The sequence below is a fragment of the Amia ocellicauda genome, chromosome 6 (assembly GCF_036373705.1).
Source record: "Amia ocellicauda isolate fAmiCal2 chromosome 6, fAmiCal2.hap1, whole genome shotgun sequence".
Taxonomy (NCBI): domain Eukaryota; kingdom Metazoa; phylum Chordata; class Actinopteri; order Amiiformes; family Amiidae; genus Amia; species Amia ocellicauda.
In genome coordinates, this window is record NC_089855.1 from 32,939,936 (window position 1) to 32,960,867 (window position 20,932).

Consider the following 20,932-nt stretch of genomic DNA (forward strand, 5'->3'; position numbering starts at 1 on the left):
TTAAAAATCCATTAAACAATGCATAGTTTCATTTTCTCAGAAATGCTTTAATTTTCACGATATGAGGTGCTCAAAATCGAAATGTTAAGCATTAAATATAAAAGTATATAAGGCACCAAGATTCTCCAACTTTTAGTTTTTGCTTCCTTGGGCTCCAGAATCAACAATCAATAAAATAGCACATCCATGCAGCACATATGTGGATTACAGACCAGATTAGCCTCAAAAAACAAGTTAATCCCTACTGTATTGGAAGTCTATGATACTGAATTGGAAGTGTAACAACAAATAATGGCAAAGCATACAATGGTAATAATTTCCTTTCTGTATTTGTAATTCAGTACTGCAAGCATTACTGAAAATGTCACAGTAAAGGATAGTTTTCTGTGTTAAGACTAGAAAGAGTGCAATGCAATCCATTGATTTATGGTTGTCAGTGCTTTTACTTCAATTCAATTAAGGTTCAATCAAGTAATTGAGAGCTCATTTGGAACAAAAACCAGCAGGCTATGGGGTCCTCCAGGACCAGGGTTGGGGGCCCTGCTGCAAGGGAAACTCACTGTGTAATTCATTTAATTATTTGTGAAATCTCTGATAGTGACGAACTGCACAAGGATGCAGATCAAACCAAAACACCAACCAAACCAAAAACCACTAGAAAGGGGTGGTCTCGGTTAATTCGAAAGTGACCTCGAGTATTTTTATGACATTCTGACAATTTTTCTGCAATGTGAAAGCAAACACATTCTGGTTCCCTTGGAAACTAACTGCTACATACAGCGAACCAAACTGAGGAACTGATGGACTCAAACATTAAAGAAAGTGCAGTACAGTACTTTGCTGGACCGTACAGTACTTCGCTTCGCTACAAAATGTCTTTGCTGAAATAACCGATGCAAACTCTGTTAGTGTTGTTTCTTCTGTGGTTATACAATAGAAGCATCAAATAAAGGAAAGGCAGAGTAAGACCACAGCATGTAAAATGTATTTATTATTATTATTATTATTATTATTATTATTGTTGTTGTTGTTGTTGTTGTTATTGTTATTAGTAGTATTTATTATAAACAGAAACTCTGTTCAATTAAAAAAGTGAGATAGATAAAACAAATAGAATTTTTGTCCGCATAAAGCTGCACAGAGAAATTCAAATTAAATTATATTTTCCTGGTGTAAAACAAACCAAACCTAAACTGAAGGAAATAGTTTGTGTGCAAGTAAACCACAAGTCAAATTATTTTCAAGTGCCTATTTGCTGTAGTTGTTTTGGAACATACAGTGCCCTGAAAACTGATTTTCAGTTTCAGTGTTTGAAAATAAAACATCAAACAGAACGAAATTTCAATTTACCATTTGTAATTCAGTAATACGATAAAACTTGTCAGAGGTCTGAATACTTTTAAAACGCACAGTAGATGGGTGTAAATGAATAGTAACAGACTGGAGAAGTGTCTATGTATGTATGTATATCCCATAGACAAATAAACAAAAAACTCACCATGACATTTTGCACATCTGAGTCTGCAGCTCCAGTTCCAGAAATGGATGTAGTCCCAGAGTTAGTTGCAGGAATGGTGGGAGCTACTGCCTGAAATGTGTGTTTCACAGTTCCGTTGTTCACCATGGCCACAGCTGAACTGGACTTTTTGGGACTTGCCATTGGACCTGTATAATCTGTACCTGTAATAGAGATGTGTACTATAGTATATTAACCTCAGTACTCTTAATTGTAAAACGTTATCAAGAAGATCTCTAAAAATGCAGTTCCCCAATACTGGTGATAAAATAGTCAGTTTCAATAGTCGGGTTTACACGTTTCTATTAAAAAAAAATATATATGTATAAATGCCATAAAAAGGTCTTCCAAAAACTATACAGACATGTTTTCAATCCTGGCCTTCATATCTATTTATATCTATCATATATTGCTAAACAAACAATTTGGTGTTTTGTTTCAACAGAAGGTATTTTTTTAAAGGAGCAATTAACATTACTAGTAGCATGTCAAGAAAAATAATCTGTTGTTATTATAGCAACATCGCTCTTGTACAATGTACATTGTTATTTGTGTCAAGTTCTTTTTGCTCAAAACAATCGAACAGCATTATCAGTTCTCAAATACATCTTCAAGCAATGTTTAAACGTTTTTGTTTCCCTGTATATGGTACGATACAACTTATTTACTTGGAACATCAAGGAATATGAATAGGTCGGTCATTAAACTGGGACTTTTTTTTTTTAATCCTAAGGTAAAAGACTATCAACGCAAACATCTTTTAGTGAGAAACAAAAAGTACTGTTTTGCATTATTTACATTTCACTAACAATACACCTACACGTTCTATTTTCCCTACCTTTCACTTTTTTCTCAACAACTCCAGCGGTCTTCAGATACAAACCTTTCCTGTTTTTATTTTAATATAGCACAATTCACACAACAACCAGACTTTAAATTACTAAATGTTAACAGGCCAATTTTAACCGCGTCACGTCTAGGAAATGCGTTGGCGCTGGCACCTGTAGGCTACTATACATATGGATGTTTTCGTTTTCTTGATCTTTTAATACATCACATAATAAGGGTTATGATTTTATTCATTTTTGTAAACAAAGGGAATGCCGTTCGCCCTCACTTGAAGTGTTATGTAACAAGGGAATTGTTTATTATTATTATTATTATTATTATTATTATTATTATTATTGTTATTATTATTATTATTATTATTATTATTATTATTATTATTATTATTATTATTTTCTTCTTAAGGGTCAACGTCCCCCCTCAATTGCAACTCTTCTACCGACTTTTATTTACCAAATTATAACGGGCCCATCATATCTGAATTTGAAATTAAAATTGTGACTGAAAGGAAATATGACTAACTTTTTTAACTTTAAAGTTTTGTATAGTTAAGATAGTTACGTTTTTTCCTGAACTTGAAATTATATGGAGCCTTACACTGCTTGCTAGCTGCAGCTTGCCTCATATTAGGAAACTGCTCCTTCTCAAAATGGATCTAAAACAATAAATACAGTTTAATAAGAACAACTTGAAACCACAAAACGTAGTACACAACTGACACATCAATTTAGGAGAACTCTCTGTTAACCCAAAATGAAGTGTCTGAACCATCAATAAATGTAGACCTTGTGGTAAATTAAAATGAAACATGAAACACCATGTTCTCACTGTCACAGTTGCTGCCTTGCTTGTTTTAAGTAGTCCATAAATATTTCAACTTCAACCCCCCTACACACACACACACACACACACACACACACACACACACACACACACACACACACACACACACACACACACACACACACACACACACACACACGCAGAAATAGGACAAGTGATAACACTAATGCTACGGTGGTGTCTTGGGTGTATAGACCCCACCTCACCCCTAGGTTCTCAAGCAAGTGACTCAAACAGGAGAGGACCTCTCACACCCAAGTTCTCTCCGCAACAGACTCTTTGGTTTCTCAGGACACCTCACTCGAGAAATAAGTTAAAAATCTTTACTTAAACTAGATGCAACCAGCACAATGGTGTGCAGTGCACAAAGTATGCACTTCTAAATGGGCCAGGTACACTAACAAATACAGTTAAAACTGCATCTAAACTGGGTTGAGAATAAAGGGTACCAATACCAAATGCAAACAATATGAAGAAAAGCTAAACAATTTCCCACACAAGTCAAAGGTATTCAAATAGTCCAAGTCAATAAAACTACTACTAGAGATAGTTGCATCTTCCAGCAGAAAAACATCAGCTTTCACTGTAATTGTCTGCAGCTGTTGTCTCACTCATTGCTTTCTCTTGCTGCACATCCCTAGGCAACCATCACCTCAGGGTATAAACACATCAAGTCTCCACACCTGGTCAGAAGTGGCAGCAGACTGATACTCAGCTGCTTGATCTGTACACACATGCAGATTCTTCTCACCCAACCTGGCTCTCCTCTTGTTGCAGGCTCTCAAAAATCTCAAAATAATCCATCCCCTCCTCCATGCAAATGCTACATCTACCACACTGTTCTAATGCAGGGCATACATATGTCATTTTGCACTCAGAGGTAATAAAATACAGGTGCAGGTGATCAGGGGTGTCTGACACCTGTTTGCAAGGCAGGAGTACATCTCTTGGTGACCATGGTGAAAAATAAAAAAAGTATGTAATCAAATTCAAAGTGAGCGCTCTTTGCCATCAGTAATGTTTCCTTTGTGAAAGCGTCTTTCATCTTCTGCCAGTAATGATAAAAGTGCACAATGATACACATCAGCAAAGTCGTCAGACACACAATTAAAAAGAAAAGAGAAATTACTATTGAGATAAAAAATCAAGTTAAATGTAAAAAATACTTTATAAAACATTTGGCAAAGAACACCATTATGTTCTGCAAGAGTTTATATTGACTTTATTTATTTCCAGAGTTTAACATCAAAATACATTGATCAGCCATAACATTATGACCACTGACAGGTGAATAACACTGATAGTCTCATTATCATGGCACCTGTCAGTGGGTGGGATATATTAGGCAGCAAGCGAACATTTTGTCCTCAAAGTTGATGTGTTAGAAGTAAGAAAATATGGGCAAGCATAAGGATCTGAGCGACTTTGACAAGGGCCAAATTGTGATGGCAGGACGACTGGGTCAGAGCATCTCCAAAACTGCAGCTCTTGTGGGGTGTTCCTGGTCTGCAGTGGTCAGTACCTATCAAAAGTGGTCAATGGAAGGAAAAGCGGTGAACCGGCAACAGGGTCATGGGCGGACAAGGCTCATTGATGCACGTGGGGAGCAAAGGCTGGCCCGTGTGGTCCGATCCAACAGATGAGCTACTGTAGCTCAAATTGCTGAAAAAGTTCATGCTGGTTCTGATAGAAAGGTATCAGAACACACAGTGCATCTCAGTTTGTTGCATATGGGGCTGCGAAGCCGCAGACCAGTCAGGGTGCCCATGCGGACCCGTCCACTGCCGAAAGCGCCTACAATGACCACGTGAGCATCAGAACTGGACCACAGAGCAATGGAAGAAAGTGGCCTGGTCTGATGAATCACGAGTTCATCGCTTGGCCTGTCCTCCAAATTCCCCAGATCTCAATCCAATCGAGCATCTGTGGGATGTGCTGGACGAACAAGTCCGATCCATTGAGGCCCCACCTCGCAACTTACAGGACTTAAAGGATCTGCTGCTAATGTCTTGGTGCCAGATACCACAGCACACCTTCAGAGGTCTAGTGGAGTCCATGCCTCGATGGCTGTTTTGGTGGCAAAAGGGGGACCTACACAATATTAGGCAGGTGGTCATAATGTTATGGCTGATCGGTGTATATTAAAATGATGAATTAAGTAATTTTGCTATGAATACTGTGTGGTTCATCATGTTTTAAACGTGGATCGTCTCTTGTAAAGCCGAAGGTAGTGTGTTTTCCCCACCATTAGTTGTGAACTGAAAGCTTTGCTGCAGTCCAATCCATTCTAAGTGACATCAACCAAAACATCTCCTCTGTTCTCTCCATTTGGATCATGTGTTCAGTACAGCATTTCGAATGTCCTATATAAACAGAGATGCCTATATGACTACACACTGTACAGAAACATTATGAGGAAAACATAGCAGCAATGTTCTTATAAAAAGCACTTTCAATAAATGTCCTTTGAAATTTGCTTAATCTCCAGAAAAATATAAATTGTAAATTATGTTTTTGTGATTGTATTCATTTGGATGACAGCATATAAGTGAGGAATGAATCCAGTTTTCCATTTACAATGATATAAAAACAACCGATTGTATCGTATCTGATTGATTTTCTACTCCAACACCTAGATCTGCACTTATCCATGGCACCATACGAAAGTGTTACTGTTTCAGAAATGAAATGCTGAAGGTGACACAACTGTTGAGTGGCTTTCTCAATCCCAGTGCTTTACTAACTCATTACTTATCAAACCATCATGACATAACACACATTTAATTCACACAGTAAACATGGTAAAACAAGGATTACCATACATTTTATTTATTTTTGTTTCTTTAGTCCTTGTTGGACTCTATGCGTACGTCCCACACTGGTCCATCAAAACCAGACGGACAATCCCAGCTTGGAGTGCATGAGAGACTGCTGAGGGGATGAGGACATGTCCAAGAGACAAGCAGAGACAGAGACAGGGAGACAGACTCCGTGAGCCGAGATCTGTATCTGCTAAACACTGAGAGTGCATAAGAAATCATTTGAGACAGTCATTGTTTGTTTTGAAGTGGTTTATTATTTTTAAATTGCACTGCCTGCTGGCCTGTAGTCCACACGGTAAACTGCCCTGTTGTTCACAGGGTATCATCCCTGTAATCAGAAAAGGAGAACAAGGTAAAACAAGGATTAGGAGCTGTTTTTATTTTAACAGTTGGTGGTGTGTCTCTTTCGGCAGGACTTCACACACTGGTCCATAAGCTGGTGGCTGCCAGACCTAGAGCAAGAAACAACACCAAGCAGGCTTCAGCAGACAGACACAGGCTGGTATGACATCAAAACTCCAACCCCCCTGCTGCTTACATCTACACAACTTGATGGCCAAAGAATAACAGAAAGTGCAACATAGTAATTGTCCCCCACCCTACCAGATCATATTGTTAAAGCTACTTGAAGCTCAAAAACGGTAACAAAATAAATAAATAAATTAAAGTTTTAGTTTGACTGTTACCTGATGAACCTGCGCTGGCCTGACTGGTCCTTGGGCCTCCTCTGATCCTGCCGACCTGCTGGTTTTTCCCTCACCTAAAGGACAGCACACAGTGTCAGAGGATCAGATAAAGAAGAGTCGACTCCAGACACCAGCAGGTATCAGTGGTGGCTAAGAGACAGGGTTCTCCTTCTCCTGCCTCCTCCTTTCCAATGACAACTCATATTATTGTGCACACAATCCTATTGGCACTGGTACGCACCTGTACTGCATGCTCATGGGCAGCACATTCAGAGCCCAGGGGGAAAAAACATGATTTTACTTTGAGCTTCTTGATTTCTTCCAGGGAACTCAATTCCTCTCTCTGGTTGGGCGAGACAGGAGAACATCATACTAAAGAGTGATTATTTTACTTATTTTTTCAAACAGAGCAACTGTGCAGTGTGGTACACTTACCTAGAACAAGCACCTTGCTCTGCTTTAGCCCAAACTTTGCGGCAATTTGGAAGATGGGTCTGTGGCTTAAAACAACCCTGTTACCCATATCCACCTTCCACTCAGACCAGGTGTAGGTGCCCAGGCCTCACACATAAACCACCTGAAATACACACAGGACAGAAAAATAACACAGATTATTAAAATTAAAAAACAGTTACACAATCGGACATGTAATCTAATATATTGCTGCTATTTTTTGTACCCATTTATACAGCTGGGTATTTTACTGGAAAAAAGGTACAACTACATTGCCCCACAGAAGCTTTGAACCCACAACCTTCCAGTTACAAATCCAGAGTCTTAGATCTACTCCACAATGCTGCCTGTCTCTAAGGGTCAATCCACTTTAGTATTGAAAAGCTCTGTACACCACTTGCACTGGTGCATCTAACATCAGTGCATTCATTAATGGGACAAAATCCAAAGCAAGGGTGCGGGTTGGACCCCCATAAGCCCACATGGTGATTAGGAATGCATATACACTCACCTAAAGGATTATTAGGAACACCTGTTCAATTTCTCATTAATGCAATTATCTAACCAACCAATCACATGGCAGTTGCTTCAATGCATTTAGGGGTGTGGTCCTGGTCAAGACAATCTCCTGAACTCCAAACTGAATGTCTGAATGGGAAAGAAAGGTGATTTAAGCAATTTTGAGCGTGGCATGGTTGTTGGTGCCAGACGGGCCGGTCTGAGTATTTCACAATCTGCTCAGTTACTGGGATTTTCACGCACAACCATTTCTAGGGTTTACAAAGAATGGTGTGAAAAGGGAAAAACATCCAGTATGCGGCAGTCCTGTGGGGGCGAAAATGCCTTGTTGATGCTAGAGGTCAGAGGAGAATGGGCCGACTGATTCAAGCTGATAGAAGAGCAACTTTGACTGAAATAACCACTCGTTACAACCGAGGTATGCAGCAAAGCATTTGTGAAGCCACAACACGTACAACCTTGAGGCGGATGGGCTACAACAGCAGAAGACCCCACCGGGTAACACTCATCTCCACTACAAAGTCAGAATTTGGCGTAAACAGAATGAGAACATGGATCCATCATGCCTTGTTACCACTGTGCAGGCTGGTGGTGGTGGTGTAATGGTGTGGGGGATGTTTTCTTGGCACACTTTAGGCCCCTTAGTGCCAATTGAGCATCGTTTAAATGCCACGGCCTACCTGAGCATTGTTTCTGACCATGTCCATCCCTTTATGACCACCATGTACTCATCCTCTGATGGCTACTTCCAGCAGGATAATGCACCATGTCACAAAGGTCCAATCATTTCAAATTGGTTTCTTAAACATGACAATGAGTTCACTGTACTAAACTGGCCCACACAGTCACCAGATCTCAACCCAATAGAGCATCTTTGGGATGTGGTGGAACGGGAGCTTCGTGCCCTGGATGTGCATCCCACAAATCTCCATCAACTGCAAGATGCTATCCTATCAATATGGGTCAACATTTCTAAAGAATGCTTTCAGCACCTTGTTGAATCAATGCCACGTAGAATTAAGGCAGTTCTGAAGGCGAAAGGGGGTCAAACACAGTATTAGTATGGTGTTCCTAATAATCCTTTAGGTGAGTGTATACTAATTCCGAGTTTGGGTTGTAGAATCCACCTTATTTTCTGTTATGGATTTTCCCAATAAGTCAGACTGGTGAACCAGAAGTATGTGAAGAAAGAAGTTTATTGCTTTACAAGCAGCTTGGAAGAATGGCAATCACAGAGGCTCTATGACAGCAGATTCTTAAAGGCACACACAGACATATTTATATGATATAGTACATGACGCAACAGACTCTCTGCCAATCTCCTCAGACATGTAAATTTCTCTAGGACATATTACAGCATTACAGATATTGTTGCTGGACAGACATGGAATTTGTCCATTATCATAACTCCTAACACAAAGAGCAGTCCAAGGATATTTTTGACAATTTCTCTTGAGAACCACAGAGAAAAACAACTAATTGTATGGTACAGACAATCTGGATACCATCTTCCTAGTTTTATATAAAGAACGTCAAGTACAGACAACATTAAGTATAGACCAGGACAAAGATAGGTCATAGTTATTCACACAGCACTCCACATCTTTAACTTCCTCAAACAGAAGATTTTTAGAGCTCAAAACTAGATAACCCTGAAGAGGCTGGGGTTAAAAGGGGTTATTGTCTTAACATTTATTTTTAATTTAACACCTTTAATTTAACATGAACATACACAGAACTTCCACAATCTTGCTTTATAAGTTAACTACAAACTTAGCCAGGTGTTGCTGGGCTTTTCTCAGCCGTTCCATACTACACTGCAAGGCATGCCTTTCTTGGGCGATTTCTCCATTCTCCCGTAGCAGTTGCTCCACATTGGTGTCTTCCCTTTCCCCAATCAGCTCCAACACGGAGGTCTGTACATTGCTGATGTACTGCTGCACCATGTGGTATTGCAGTATCAGCGGAATCTGGTTGGCCAGGCGGTCAGAGGCAATCTGGAGTCACAGAAACAAAGTGGGGGTTTCAGACAGAGGTGACCCATTTTGAACACTGCACAAATAAGAAAGTATCATATTCAAAAAGGGTCTGGTTTATTGACTTTGATACCTAGGCTGGGATTAAGTTAAATCTCTGACCCATCTGCTAATGGAAAACTACAAAATTATGCTCAGTGGCAGGTTTAATTCTTCTGAAAGGTTTTGCTCTTCTTGTAAACAGTACAGAATTATAATTTGCTGTTAGCAGGCGGGAATAAGTTTTGATTTAATCTGGCCCTGTTTTTCATCCACTTTAACATTCATTATTACAATCATTGTTTTCATGGATTACACACAGTTGATGATCATGTACTAGTATTTCCACAACATTTTGTTTTCTTCTTGATGTTGACTGACACAGCAAGCGTCCGGCCTTTAGTTTCTAAATATTAATAATACTAATCATAAAATCAATATTAAAATGTAGTTATTAGGCTACATATTGAAATGAAAACCTGTGAGTCACATTTTACATTTGAAACTAACCCTACAGAAGGTTTCAAAGTATTTTTTTGTATTAGTAAAAACTAAGAAAAACAAATATCTACCTTAAAGTATGCATGAACATGATGGGCCATCTCTTTAATGTCAGCATTAGTGTAAGTATAAAATGGAGACACCCCTCTCTGTTTGGATGTAGCTAATTGGTAGCTGTAAAGGGAGTCCTGGGAGTAGACAATTTTTTCCATTTTAAACTGCCACCGCATCATTTCCTCAGATGTCTTCTCCGCTTGTCCCCGCAGGTCTTCGATGTAGACCTCCAGAAATTATGAACAACAAAAGGTAAATATCCATTGTCTATCTGACAATGACTACTGTCCTATCATTCCAAGTAATATATTAGTGCTATGCAAAAATACATACATACATACATACATACATACATACATACATATACATCATTAAATTAAGATTAGTTGAGATCAATAATGCAAACTACCTTCCAATGCAACTGGCAATTTAGAGGTTAATGATTATTATTCATGAGTATTGATTATAATATTGATGAGATGGGAAGGCTTAATTTATAATACCAATGAAATCACTGCTAGTTATTAGAAATGACCATTCAGACACTGATTATAATATGTTAAAGCCCCTTGAGGGTACGTCCCAGAGAGGGTATAGTAGCTTTGTTCTATCTTAAAACGTTTGGGGAAGTGTCATGCTGGCCTAAAATCCGTTGAGTTCGGTGTTGCGCTGTTCCTCCTGTGCACGTAATCAGGGTTGGGAGGGTTACTTTTAAAAAGTATTCCGTTACACAATACTGATTACCTTGTTTTGAAAATAATCTGTAACCTAATCCAATACATTACTCCAAGTCAGTAACATAATTAGAATACTTTTAGATTACTTTTGTAATACTTTTTTTTCTTAATTAAAAAACAAAAGCAGCCGCGTTCAAGAAGTGAAACAAAATGTACTACACACTCTAATATGAATGACGTATTTAAATTGTTTATTGTTATCCACAGTACAAACAATTAAAATGGTAATTACATGTGTATGTTTCATTTTCTTGCATATTGAACTGTATTTTGTAGTCTATGCATTTTTAAACGAGTGGAACTGCATTTGATACCCTTTACATTTTTACAAATGAACATAAATCAGACATCAATAATGCGTTAATGTCAAAGGTGTATCTCATTCACTGTCATTTTAATGCAGGCGCATGTTTTGTTTTCTGCTAATCAGTGATATGTGATACGCATTTTCTTGAAAACTTAAACAGGTTTCTTCTTTAAATTGTAAGTAAGTTAAATGCTTACAAAGTCAACGGTTTATTTTGTTCTATCCGTGAAGATACACGGATCAAACAACTTGCTATAACAAAGGGGATTTAAATGCATTGCATTTTTCTATCCATGAGAAACGCAGTCACAAGTTTCAAATCACCCGACACCGAAAACACAATTGAAATCAATGCAATTAAGGCAGTATTTTTAAGTATTCTGCAATTAACACATTATTGATGCGTTACCTTCTTTAAGTGGTTATTATTACCTTCTGGAAGTGGTTCTATTGGTTTGTAAAAGTTTAAAGGTTTAAAAGTTTAAACATGTGAGGATCCCCTGAACGCACACTCTGTTAAAGAGCACGGCACGGCACTGGATAGGACAAGTTTATTCAGTTTAAGTGATTTATTTTGAATTGGACTATTAACACATTGTAAGTTGTTATTTTGGTATTAAATTAAGTATTTTATTGTTAAGATCACAGAACCAGAGGATGCACAGGAACTATTTGTAATTTACGTGGATTTATCTTAAATTTGGATAGGATAAGGTATTACTGCAAATGCAAACTATTGATAACGCTTTTGGTTATACTATGCCTGTGTTGCCTGTTATTATGCTTTCATAAAATTATGTAATTATGTATTTATCATTTTTATTAAAATGTGTATTTTCTACTCACATGTCAACTATAATTCTATTAAGGCTGCACACATTCATAAAATAAAATCTTACCTCCAGAAGTTTTTTTTTAGATTTGAAGTTGAGTCCTTTAGAGAAGACCATACATTGTCCATTGTACAATTTATGTTGGCACAATGTGGTAGAACTGTGTGTTACTTCCATCCTGCTGCCTGTTGTACAATGGCGCCAAATCAGCCACTCTTTGGCTAGAGACACTAAAATCAAAACAATGTTGCAAAAATACTACACGTGGGTCCCTTCAGATTCACGCAATTTCCTTACGCTTGTACACTTTCATGAAAATGATCTAGAAGTAATCAGTAATCTCTTACTCTTTTTAAAAAGTCTCGGTAATCAGAATACTCGTCTGACAGGAGTAACTGTAACCGGAATACAAGTATCAAAATTCTGTAATCTGATTACATAACGCCGCTACTTGTATTCCTTGTTCCCCAACCCTGCACGCAATGAACTCTGATTAGAACTCCAGACTCCAAACTTTTTTCCACCACACTTTATTTAACACAGAACAGGTGCACATAAACAAAGCTTGGCTGCAGCGATGTTACACTGTTGTTTTTGTGCATGCGTTAATTATGTATCTAATTAATCACGTTATTTCTTTACTTTCAGCACACTTTTCTTTTACATATTCACATGTTGTTTAATTTAGTGCGAGTGCTAATTACTAGAGTGAGTGGCTTGGACTCTGATTGACAGAGAGACTCATATACCCGGAGTGGTACCTTTTTAAAAGGAACTTGATTTGTATACCGGCAGCTGCTGCTGAAATGGTCTTTTATGAAGGTTGGTTCTCTGTGCTTCTCTGTGATCTTCCTGCGCATTGGTGCAGCTGTGCGATTGATGGAACCTGTTGTACTTCACCTGATCCAAGCTGCTACATCACGTCTAACGTTGAAGAGAGACTGACTGAGGGAAAACTATAAGTGCAAAGAGAAAAGTATTTTTATGGTGTTCATTAGTGATCTTGAAGTGGGCGGCATTTGTGCGATTTTTTGCAGTTTTTATTGTATCTTTTAATTATTTTATGGTGTGTATTTTATGGTTTGTATTAGGGGAATCACTATCCACAATTATTAAAGCCAATTCCAGTGCTCTTTAGCGCCCCTGCCTGTAGCGGGTCGTGGTGGTGCTGCAGCCAAAATCTGTAGGCAGAATTGGCTATAGAATTGGATCTGAAAATAGGCTAAAAGCATAGAGTACTAGAGGCGCCTAGAAAAGAGTAAGTGGGTTTGGGCGGTGGCTCAGTTACTGTTACAGTGACTAGCCTGATTGATAGGGTGCTTCAGAGCCTAAATGTGTATCCCCTATATTTGACTTTTAATTTATTTTAATGGTTTTAATATTTGAATCTCTTATTTTTAAATTGGCATTCCTTGTCCTTTTATTCCCTGGTGTTTTAATAAACTTGTATTGTTAAAGATTAACTTCCATTGTTTACTGTAACTCCAGTACCAGAAAAAAATAACTGAATTAACCTAAACTGAAGGTGGTGCCTTCAGTGGCGTAGTGGGCTACACAATTGTACACCCAGTAGCCCTCACTATAGCAACACTGGTAGAACTCGCACACTTACTCTAAAAGCTGAACTTAATCTGGTGCTCTGGAACCGGGCACCACTATTTATTACCTTGTGCCCCGTGACTGGCTCCCCCAATCATGGCGTCCCCCATGTTCCCGCGCGGGGCTAACCCCTGACCCCGGAACTAACTAATTTCCCATTTAGTTACACAAGCATGCACAAGAGCATAAAATAAACATAAACTGCCCCATCCCCCACACAGACAGATACACACAACGCCACATGCCCCCCTAGACCCAGATCGCTACAATATGCTTCTGCTCTTTGCTTCTTTGAACATTACAAACTCTCAAATGCTTGTAGTTACTTTTTCTTAAATATTTTTACGATTTCTAGTTTGTTTATGTAACAAAACAGGGCTCCGGAGCCCCTGCTGTCACTTGCTGGAGTTGGGGGAAATCGGCAGTTCTGGCAGCATCCTGTGCTGGGAATGGGCCTCTGGGCATGCCATAGTGGGGCTGGAAGCCGTGGTCTGAGTGTGCCCACTGTTGGTGTCCAGACAGACATGGCATAGGACCTCCCCACTCCAACTGGGCAAGGTGTGTTGGCTGCAAGCGGCACAGTGGCAGGGGCGGGAGGAGGAGGAGGGTCTCTTCATCCTTGCCAAGCACACACGCGTGCCAGAGAGCGTGCAGCAGGAGTGCTGGTCAGTGTTTGCACCAGGGGGCACACAAGTGGACAAGTGGAGCACCTACCGGGACTGGCTGCTGTAAGGGCGTCTCCACCCGGCACTGCCAACAAACCACAGGCAACCTTGCTGTAGTTGCCAGACAGAACGCTGTGTATCCAGACACCGGAGTGTGGGATACAAGTGCTGCATAGGCCCAAAAGCTTAACTACACCGTGTACACATGGTAGTAGGCCACCAGCTGAAAAGGGGCCTAAAACCGAGGCCTGCACACATGGACGAGGAAGTGTAGCAGGGCTCGATCCCATGCAATCCTTCACAGTCCCTGCCTACCTTAGACTCGTTTTAACGCAGTAAATCACGAAGAATTAGTCTCCTTAATTCCTAAAATGAAAACGACAACCTGCGCAATAGACCCTATACCCACTAAATTACTAAAACAATCTCTGCCATTCATTATTCACCTAATGCACAATATTATTAATGCCTCTTTATCCTCAGGATCTGTTCCCGAATTGTTTAAAATTCCTGTAATTAAACCACTTCTTAAGAAAGAAGTGTCGACCCTAACTCGCTTAAACACTTACAGACCTATTTCAAACCTTCAAACTTGTGATCGGCTCAGCAAGTTTCTGTTTTTCCTTTGAATTCAATCTTGATCACGTTACAAACCCAGGTCTCTGCTCGGTGTTTGATCAGTCACCTGTTTGATGCTAATTATTTGATACTATAGGGCACTGTAGTGTTGAAAAGCGCGTTTACTGCATTGATGTGCACAGCTTTAATACTAGAGAAGGAGACATTTCAAAGCGCTTTCACGTTGCATAATACTATAGGCTATGTAATATTTCAGTTTCATGCGAATTATATTATAGTTCTTTGTTTTATAATTGTATATGTCTGCTATGATATATGCATACCGATTTATATAATTTCTTGTGTAAAGATTGTATTATTAGTTTCTATCTTGTTTATGTATATGTGCACATTTTGATACATAATTGAATAATCGCACATGATTTCGTCTGCCTGTCCTCTGATCGGCTCAGCAAATCTAGAGTGCGTTTCATAAGCCCTTACTGTTAATCTACTGTTATTGTTGATTTCCTGCCTGGCAGTGTTAAAATAATTGTTCGATTTTTGTCAAAAAAGGTTATTAATTTGGAGACAAGTGTGTGAAGAAATATTACAACTATAAAATTCGAAAAAGTTGTGGAATCGTTACACTATTAGTGAGCAAACATTTGAAGAGCTTTGTGGCAAAACGTGATAATTAAGCCAATTCCACACATAATTCAGGTTCTTACTATGGATATACTCCTAGTACCCTATTCATGTAATATACACCATTTATCTAAAACAAGTTATGTCTTGCAATCCCAATGCTAAAAACTGCTTTTTTTTTCCCAAAATGCGACATTTTGTGTGCGTGCGTGCATCGCGCTCGTTTTCAAAATAGCAATGAATACATCATTCAGCAATGTTGACAAGATATCAGACAATATCACATATTACAAACCCTTACTTAATAGCAATTTGATTTTTGTAAAAAGATGTTTCCGTAAAATAAAGGGGACAGACTAAAACGAATGACAAAACGGAATGCCCATCGACTGGGGAGTGGAATGCTTATAGACTACAATGGGGAAAACAGAAGGACGGTCTCCAAATCCCACACAGGAATCCTAAAATCTTGAATATGCTTTCTTTAAAATAACCTTATATAAGAAATAAAAGTGGAATGACATGGAATGGCAGCTGCTTTCTATGGACTGTTTTCACGCACGCGCACACATACACACACACACACGCACAAGCAGGTCTCACAAATGAAATACTTTGGAAGTTGTATGGTTTGTTGAAAGGCAAGCTCCATGATACCACTTTCTGCATTGACAACAAAGAGCCATGCCCTTTCTCATGCGATTGCTTCATTTACTTTCAAAACTAAACAAACCTTATCTACAGCAAACAAATGCACAATACTTAATATTTGATTTCATAAAACCTATTGGTTTAATATTAAAATGGAAATTACTTATTGAATGTCAATTACTGTGAAGAAATGGATTAACAATTTAATTTTCTGAAGTATGCAAAGCAAAGACAAAGAGAGTTAATCAGTTAATTATCATAATGTTGTCCATGTCTTTATTGCTGTTAACTGCTTATTAATATTCTTTATTATTAATATTTCTATGTAGACACTTTATTAAGGGTTATTTACAATTGTTTAAAGGGCTCTGGACTCATAACTGGAAGGTTGTGGGTTCAAATCCCGGGTGGTGCAGTGCTGTTGTCCCCTTGAGCAAGGTACTTCACTTAGATTGCTCCAGTGAAATGCCCAGCTGTATAAATGGGTACAAATGTCTGGATAAGAGCATCAGCTAAATGACAAATAATGTAATATTGCATTATTTTACATACAGTTGCCCATTTACACAGTATTTTTTTTTTAGTTAAGGTTGAACTTGCAGTGTTCATAAATGTAGATGACAGATATATATATATATATATATATATATATATATATATATATATATATATATATATATATATATATATATATATACACTCACCTAAAGGATTATTAGGAACACCTGTTCAATTTCTCATTAATGCAATTATCTAACCAACCAATCACATGGCAGTTGCTTCAATGCATTTAGGGGTGTGGTCCTGGTCAAGACAATCTCCTGAACTCCAAACTGAATGTCTGAATGGGAAAGAAAGGTGATTTAAGCAATTTTGAGCGTGGCATGGTTGTTGGTGCCAGACGGGCCGGTCTGAGTATTTCACAATCTGCTCAGTTACTGGGATTTTCACGCACAACCATTTCTAGGGTTTACAAAGAATGGTGTGAAAAGGGAAAAACATCCAGTATGCGGCAGTCCTGCACAAGCTCACCAAAATTGGACAGTTGAAGACTGGAAAAATGTTGCCTGGTCTGATGAGTCTCGATTTCTCTTGAGACATTCAGATGGTAGAGTCAGAATTTGGCGTAAACAGAATGAGAACATGGATCCATCATGCCTTGTTACCACTGTGCAGGCTGGTGGTGGTGGTGTAATGGTGTGGGGGATGTTTTCTTGGCACACTTTAGGCCCCTTAGTGCCAATTGGGCATTGTTTAAATGCCACGGCCTACCTGAGCATTGTTTCTGACCATGTCCATCCCTTTATGACCACCATGTACCCATCCTCTGATGGTAACTTCCAGCAGGATAATGCACCATGTCACAAAGGTCGAATCATTTCAAATTGGTTTCTTGAACATGACAATGAGTTCACTGTACTAAACTGGCCCCCACAGTCACCAGATCTCAACCCAATAGAGCATCTTTGGGATGTGGTGGAACGGGAGCTTCTTGCCCTGGATGTGCATCCCACAAATCTCCATCAACTGCAAGATGCTATCCTATCAATATGGGCCAACATTTCTAAAGAATGCTTTCAGCACCTTGTTGAATCAATGCCACGTAGAATTAAGGCAGTTCTGAAGGCGAAAGGGGGTCAAACACAGTATTAGTATGGTGTTCCTAATAATCCTTTAGGTGAGTGTATATATATATATATATATATATATATATATATATATATATTGTAATGGGGAAAGAAACTCTGGATGTCCAAGAGACCTGATGGAGGAATCACAAGAGTCTTTGGTTGCTGCGACTCCTCTGTCTTCCGGGATCCCGACGGAGTTAACTGCAGCGTCTGCGGGTGCTGTTCCTTTTGCAGCTGCTCCAGCTGCTCCGGCTGCTCTGGCTGCTCTCCAGATTCAGGGCCTGGTATAATCTTCCCCTCTGATTCAGTGCAGGGGAAAACAAGTGATGCCTTCACCTGGATTGTAGGCACCTCCTGTTCTGGTGTGGCCTCTGAGGAGACAGACGGCAACTCCCTCCTGAAGTCATCTTCTCTTGGTAGCTCCTCAGTGCTCAGGGGCAGACTCTCTTCTGCCAGACACGGTGACGGATACTCTTCCACCAGGTATGGTGGTGGACACTCATCCTTGGAGTGGGACGAGGAAGGCAGCACCTCTTCCTCATCTTCCCGGGCTCCTCCCTCTTGGACACTGGATAATCGGGTTTCGCCCTCTGTGGCTCCAGCGGCAGGAACACCTCGGCCCTCGGTGGCTCTGGCGGCAGGAACACCTCGGGCCCTCTGTGGCTCCGGCGGCAGACACGGCCAGAGGCTCTTGCTCTAGCCACAGCAGGTCCTCTTCTTCCTCTCTCCCTGGGAGGTCTTCTTCGTGTACCAGCCATGGTGGAAGAAGCAGTTCCTCATCTTCTCCTGGTGTCTTTTGCCAAGGCACCAGTTCCTCCCATTGCAGGTCCTCTTCCTCCATGCAGGACGTCAGCAACGTTTCCTGCTCTGTCTCCAGCTCAGGGACAGACAGGTTTCTGCTCTTCCTCCTCAGGATCCAGACAGTACTCTTCCTCCCACTGCAGCTCTGTGAGGGAGGGAAACTACACCTCATCCTCAGGCACAGGGAGGGCATTTACCTCCACCCCTCTTTCTGGGGTGGAGAGGGAGAGAAGCTCGACCTCCTCCTCCATGCAGGACGTCAGCGACCTCTCCTGTCTCCAGCTCGGGGACAGATAGAGGCTTGTCCTCTTCCTCCTCAGGCTCCAGGCAGTGTTCTACTGGTAAAGCTCTTCCCCCTTCCCAGTATTCCTCTCCATCAGGGGAAACATGCCCAGGGTGTCCAACCTGGAAACACCACTCTTCCCCTGCAAGGCCTTGCAATCAGTGGTTGGGGAAGACTGCAGTTGAAAAGACACTTCCTCTTCTCCTTCAGGCTGGAAGCGGGGCAACGGCAAGAGCTTTGCCTCCTCTGGCTGCTGCTGGCTCCGTTTCTCCATGAAATTCAGCAAATCCTGCACAGCTGTCTTAATGTCAGACTGACCTCCTTGGATAACCTCCAGCTTGTCAGGAATAGACAGGTTCAGAAACTCCAACAGTAAGGAGCAAGTGGTTCGGTGCAGGTGTTTGAGGCCTTCTGTCTGCAGCCACAGTGGAGAGCTGGGATTAAACAACCAATCAGCACAGATCTCCACTTTGTTTTCCACCGCCACCATTTTGTGTGCCTGCCTTTGTTGTTTGGCTTTGGATTTTCAGCCCATTTTCAGTGTGTGTGTCCCTTTTCTTGACCCAGACCACACAGACTATGCCCACATTCTCCACCAATTGTAATGGGTTGGGGGGCCTGTCACAAGAAAGGGCTTGTATGTAGGCGGGGTCTGGTCTTGAAACACACAGTAGTTAGGCAGGCAGAGGGTACAAAACAGGCTCGCTGTTTTATTTGCTCCCCTCAATGGCAAAACAAACAAAACAAAACCTAGCTCTGTTTGAGCTCTAATTAAACATAAATGGTCCCTAATTACAAACCAAAAACTCCTAACAATAATAACAGTAAATGCCCGGGTCGGCAGAGCCGAACACCGGGCAGACAGAAGTACAACAGGGGTAAGGCAGGTTCCTAATCAAAGTCCATAATCAAAGTTCGTTACCGGTGTGAGGTTGTCAGACAGTCCGGGGTTTAAGAGGGAGAATGGTCCAGGTCCAGAAAAAGGGTCGTAAGCCAGTGAATCCATCAACTGTGAACTTCTCCCTTCTTTCTCCTGCTCTTCCACTCTCTCGCTCTCTTCTCTCTCCATTGTCTTCTCACCCTCCTGTGCACCTTGCTACTCCCAGCCAAGCATGCACACACTGGTTTGTTTCCTGCTTCCTTTTATAGGGGAAGTGGTGGACGGGGCTATGGCTATCAGGAGCCCTGCCGGTTCCTGGGGTTTGGAGTCTTGGAGGAGAGGTTTTGTAGTCTCCTCCACTGAAAGACCCGCCCTGACCCCAGCCTTGCCTCTCACACTGCTAGAATATATATATATATATATATATATATATATATATATATATATATATACAGTGAGGGAAAAAAGTATTTGATCCCCTGCTGATTTTGTACGTTTGCCCACTGACAAATAAATGATCAGTCTATAATTTTAATGGTAGGTGTATTTTAACAGTGAGAGACAGAATAACAACAAAAAAATCCAGAAAAACGCATTTCAAAAAAGTTATAAATTGATTTGCATGTTAATGATAATAAGTATTTGATCCCCTATCAATCAGCAAGATTTCTGGCTCCCAGGTGTCTTTTATACAGGTAACGAGCTGAGATTAGGAGCACTCTCTTAAAGGGAGTGCTCCTAATCTCAGCTCGTTACCTGTATAAAAGACACCTGTCCACAGAAGCAATCAATCAATCAGATTCCAAACTCTCCACCATGGCCAAGACCAAAGAGCTGTCCAAGGATGTCAGGGACAAGATTGTAGACCTACACAAGGCTGGAATGGGCTACAAGACCATCGCCAAGCAGCTTGGTGAGAAGGTGACAACAGTTGGTGCGATTATTCGCAAATGGAAGAAACACAAAATAACTGTCAATCTCCCTCACTCTGAGGCTCCATGCAAGATCTCACCTCATGGAGTTTCAATGATCATGAGAACGGTGAGGAATCAGCCCAGAACTACACAGGAGGAACTTGTTAATG

General features: G+C 40.4%; 1 protein-coding gene across 2 annotated transcripts in view; it reads right to left on the reverse strand.

Annotated features, from left to right (window-relative positions):
• Nucleotides 1–6,267: 6,267 nt before the first annotated feature.
• Nucleotides 6,268–20,932, reverse strand: part of LOC136751387 (interferon-induced GTP-binding protein Mx) — a 30,993-nt gene continuing 16,328 nt past the window's right edge. Inside the window, exons 13-16 of one of the 2 annotated variants that reach the window (XR_010816999.1) lie at nt 7,149–7,290; nt 6,955–7,056; nt 6,714–6,787; nt 6,268–6,355 (exon numbers count right to left, since the gene is read on the reverse strand). Coding sequence is in view for 1 of the 2 variants with exons in the window: in XM_066706966.1 (XP_066563063.1) it covers nt 9,440–9,682; nt 10,273–10,482 (453 nt within the window). In the remaining variant the exon portion in view is untranslated. Of the gene's footprint in view, nt 6,356–6,713; nt 6,788–6,954; nt 7,057–7,148; nt 7,291–8,863; nt 9,683–10,272; nt 10,483–20,932 lie in introns of those variants that run through there. The other variant, XM_066706966.1, reaches the window with a different exon arrangement.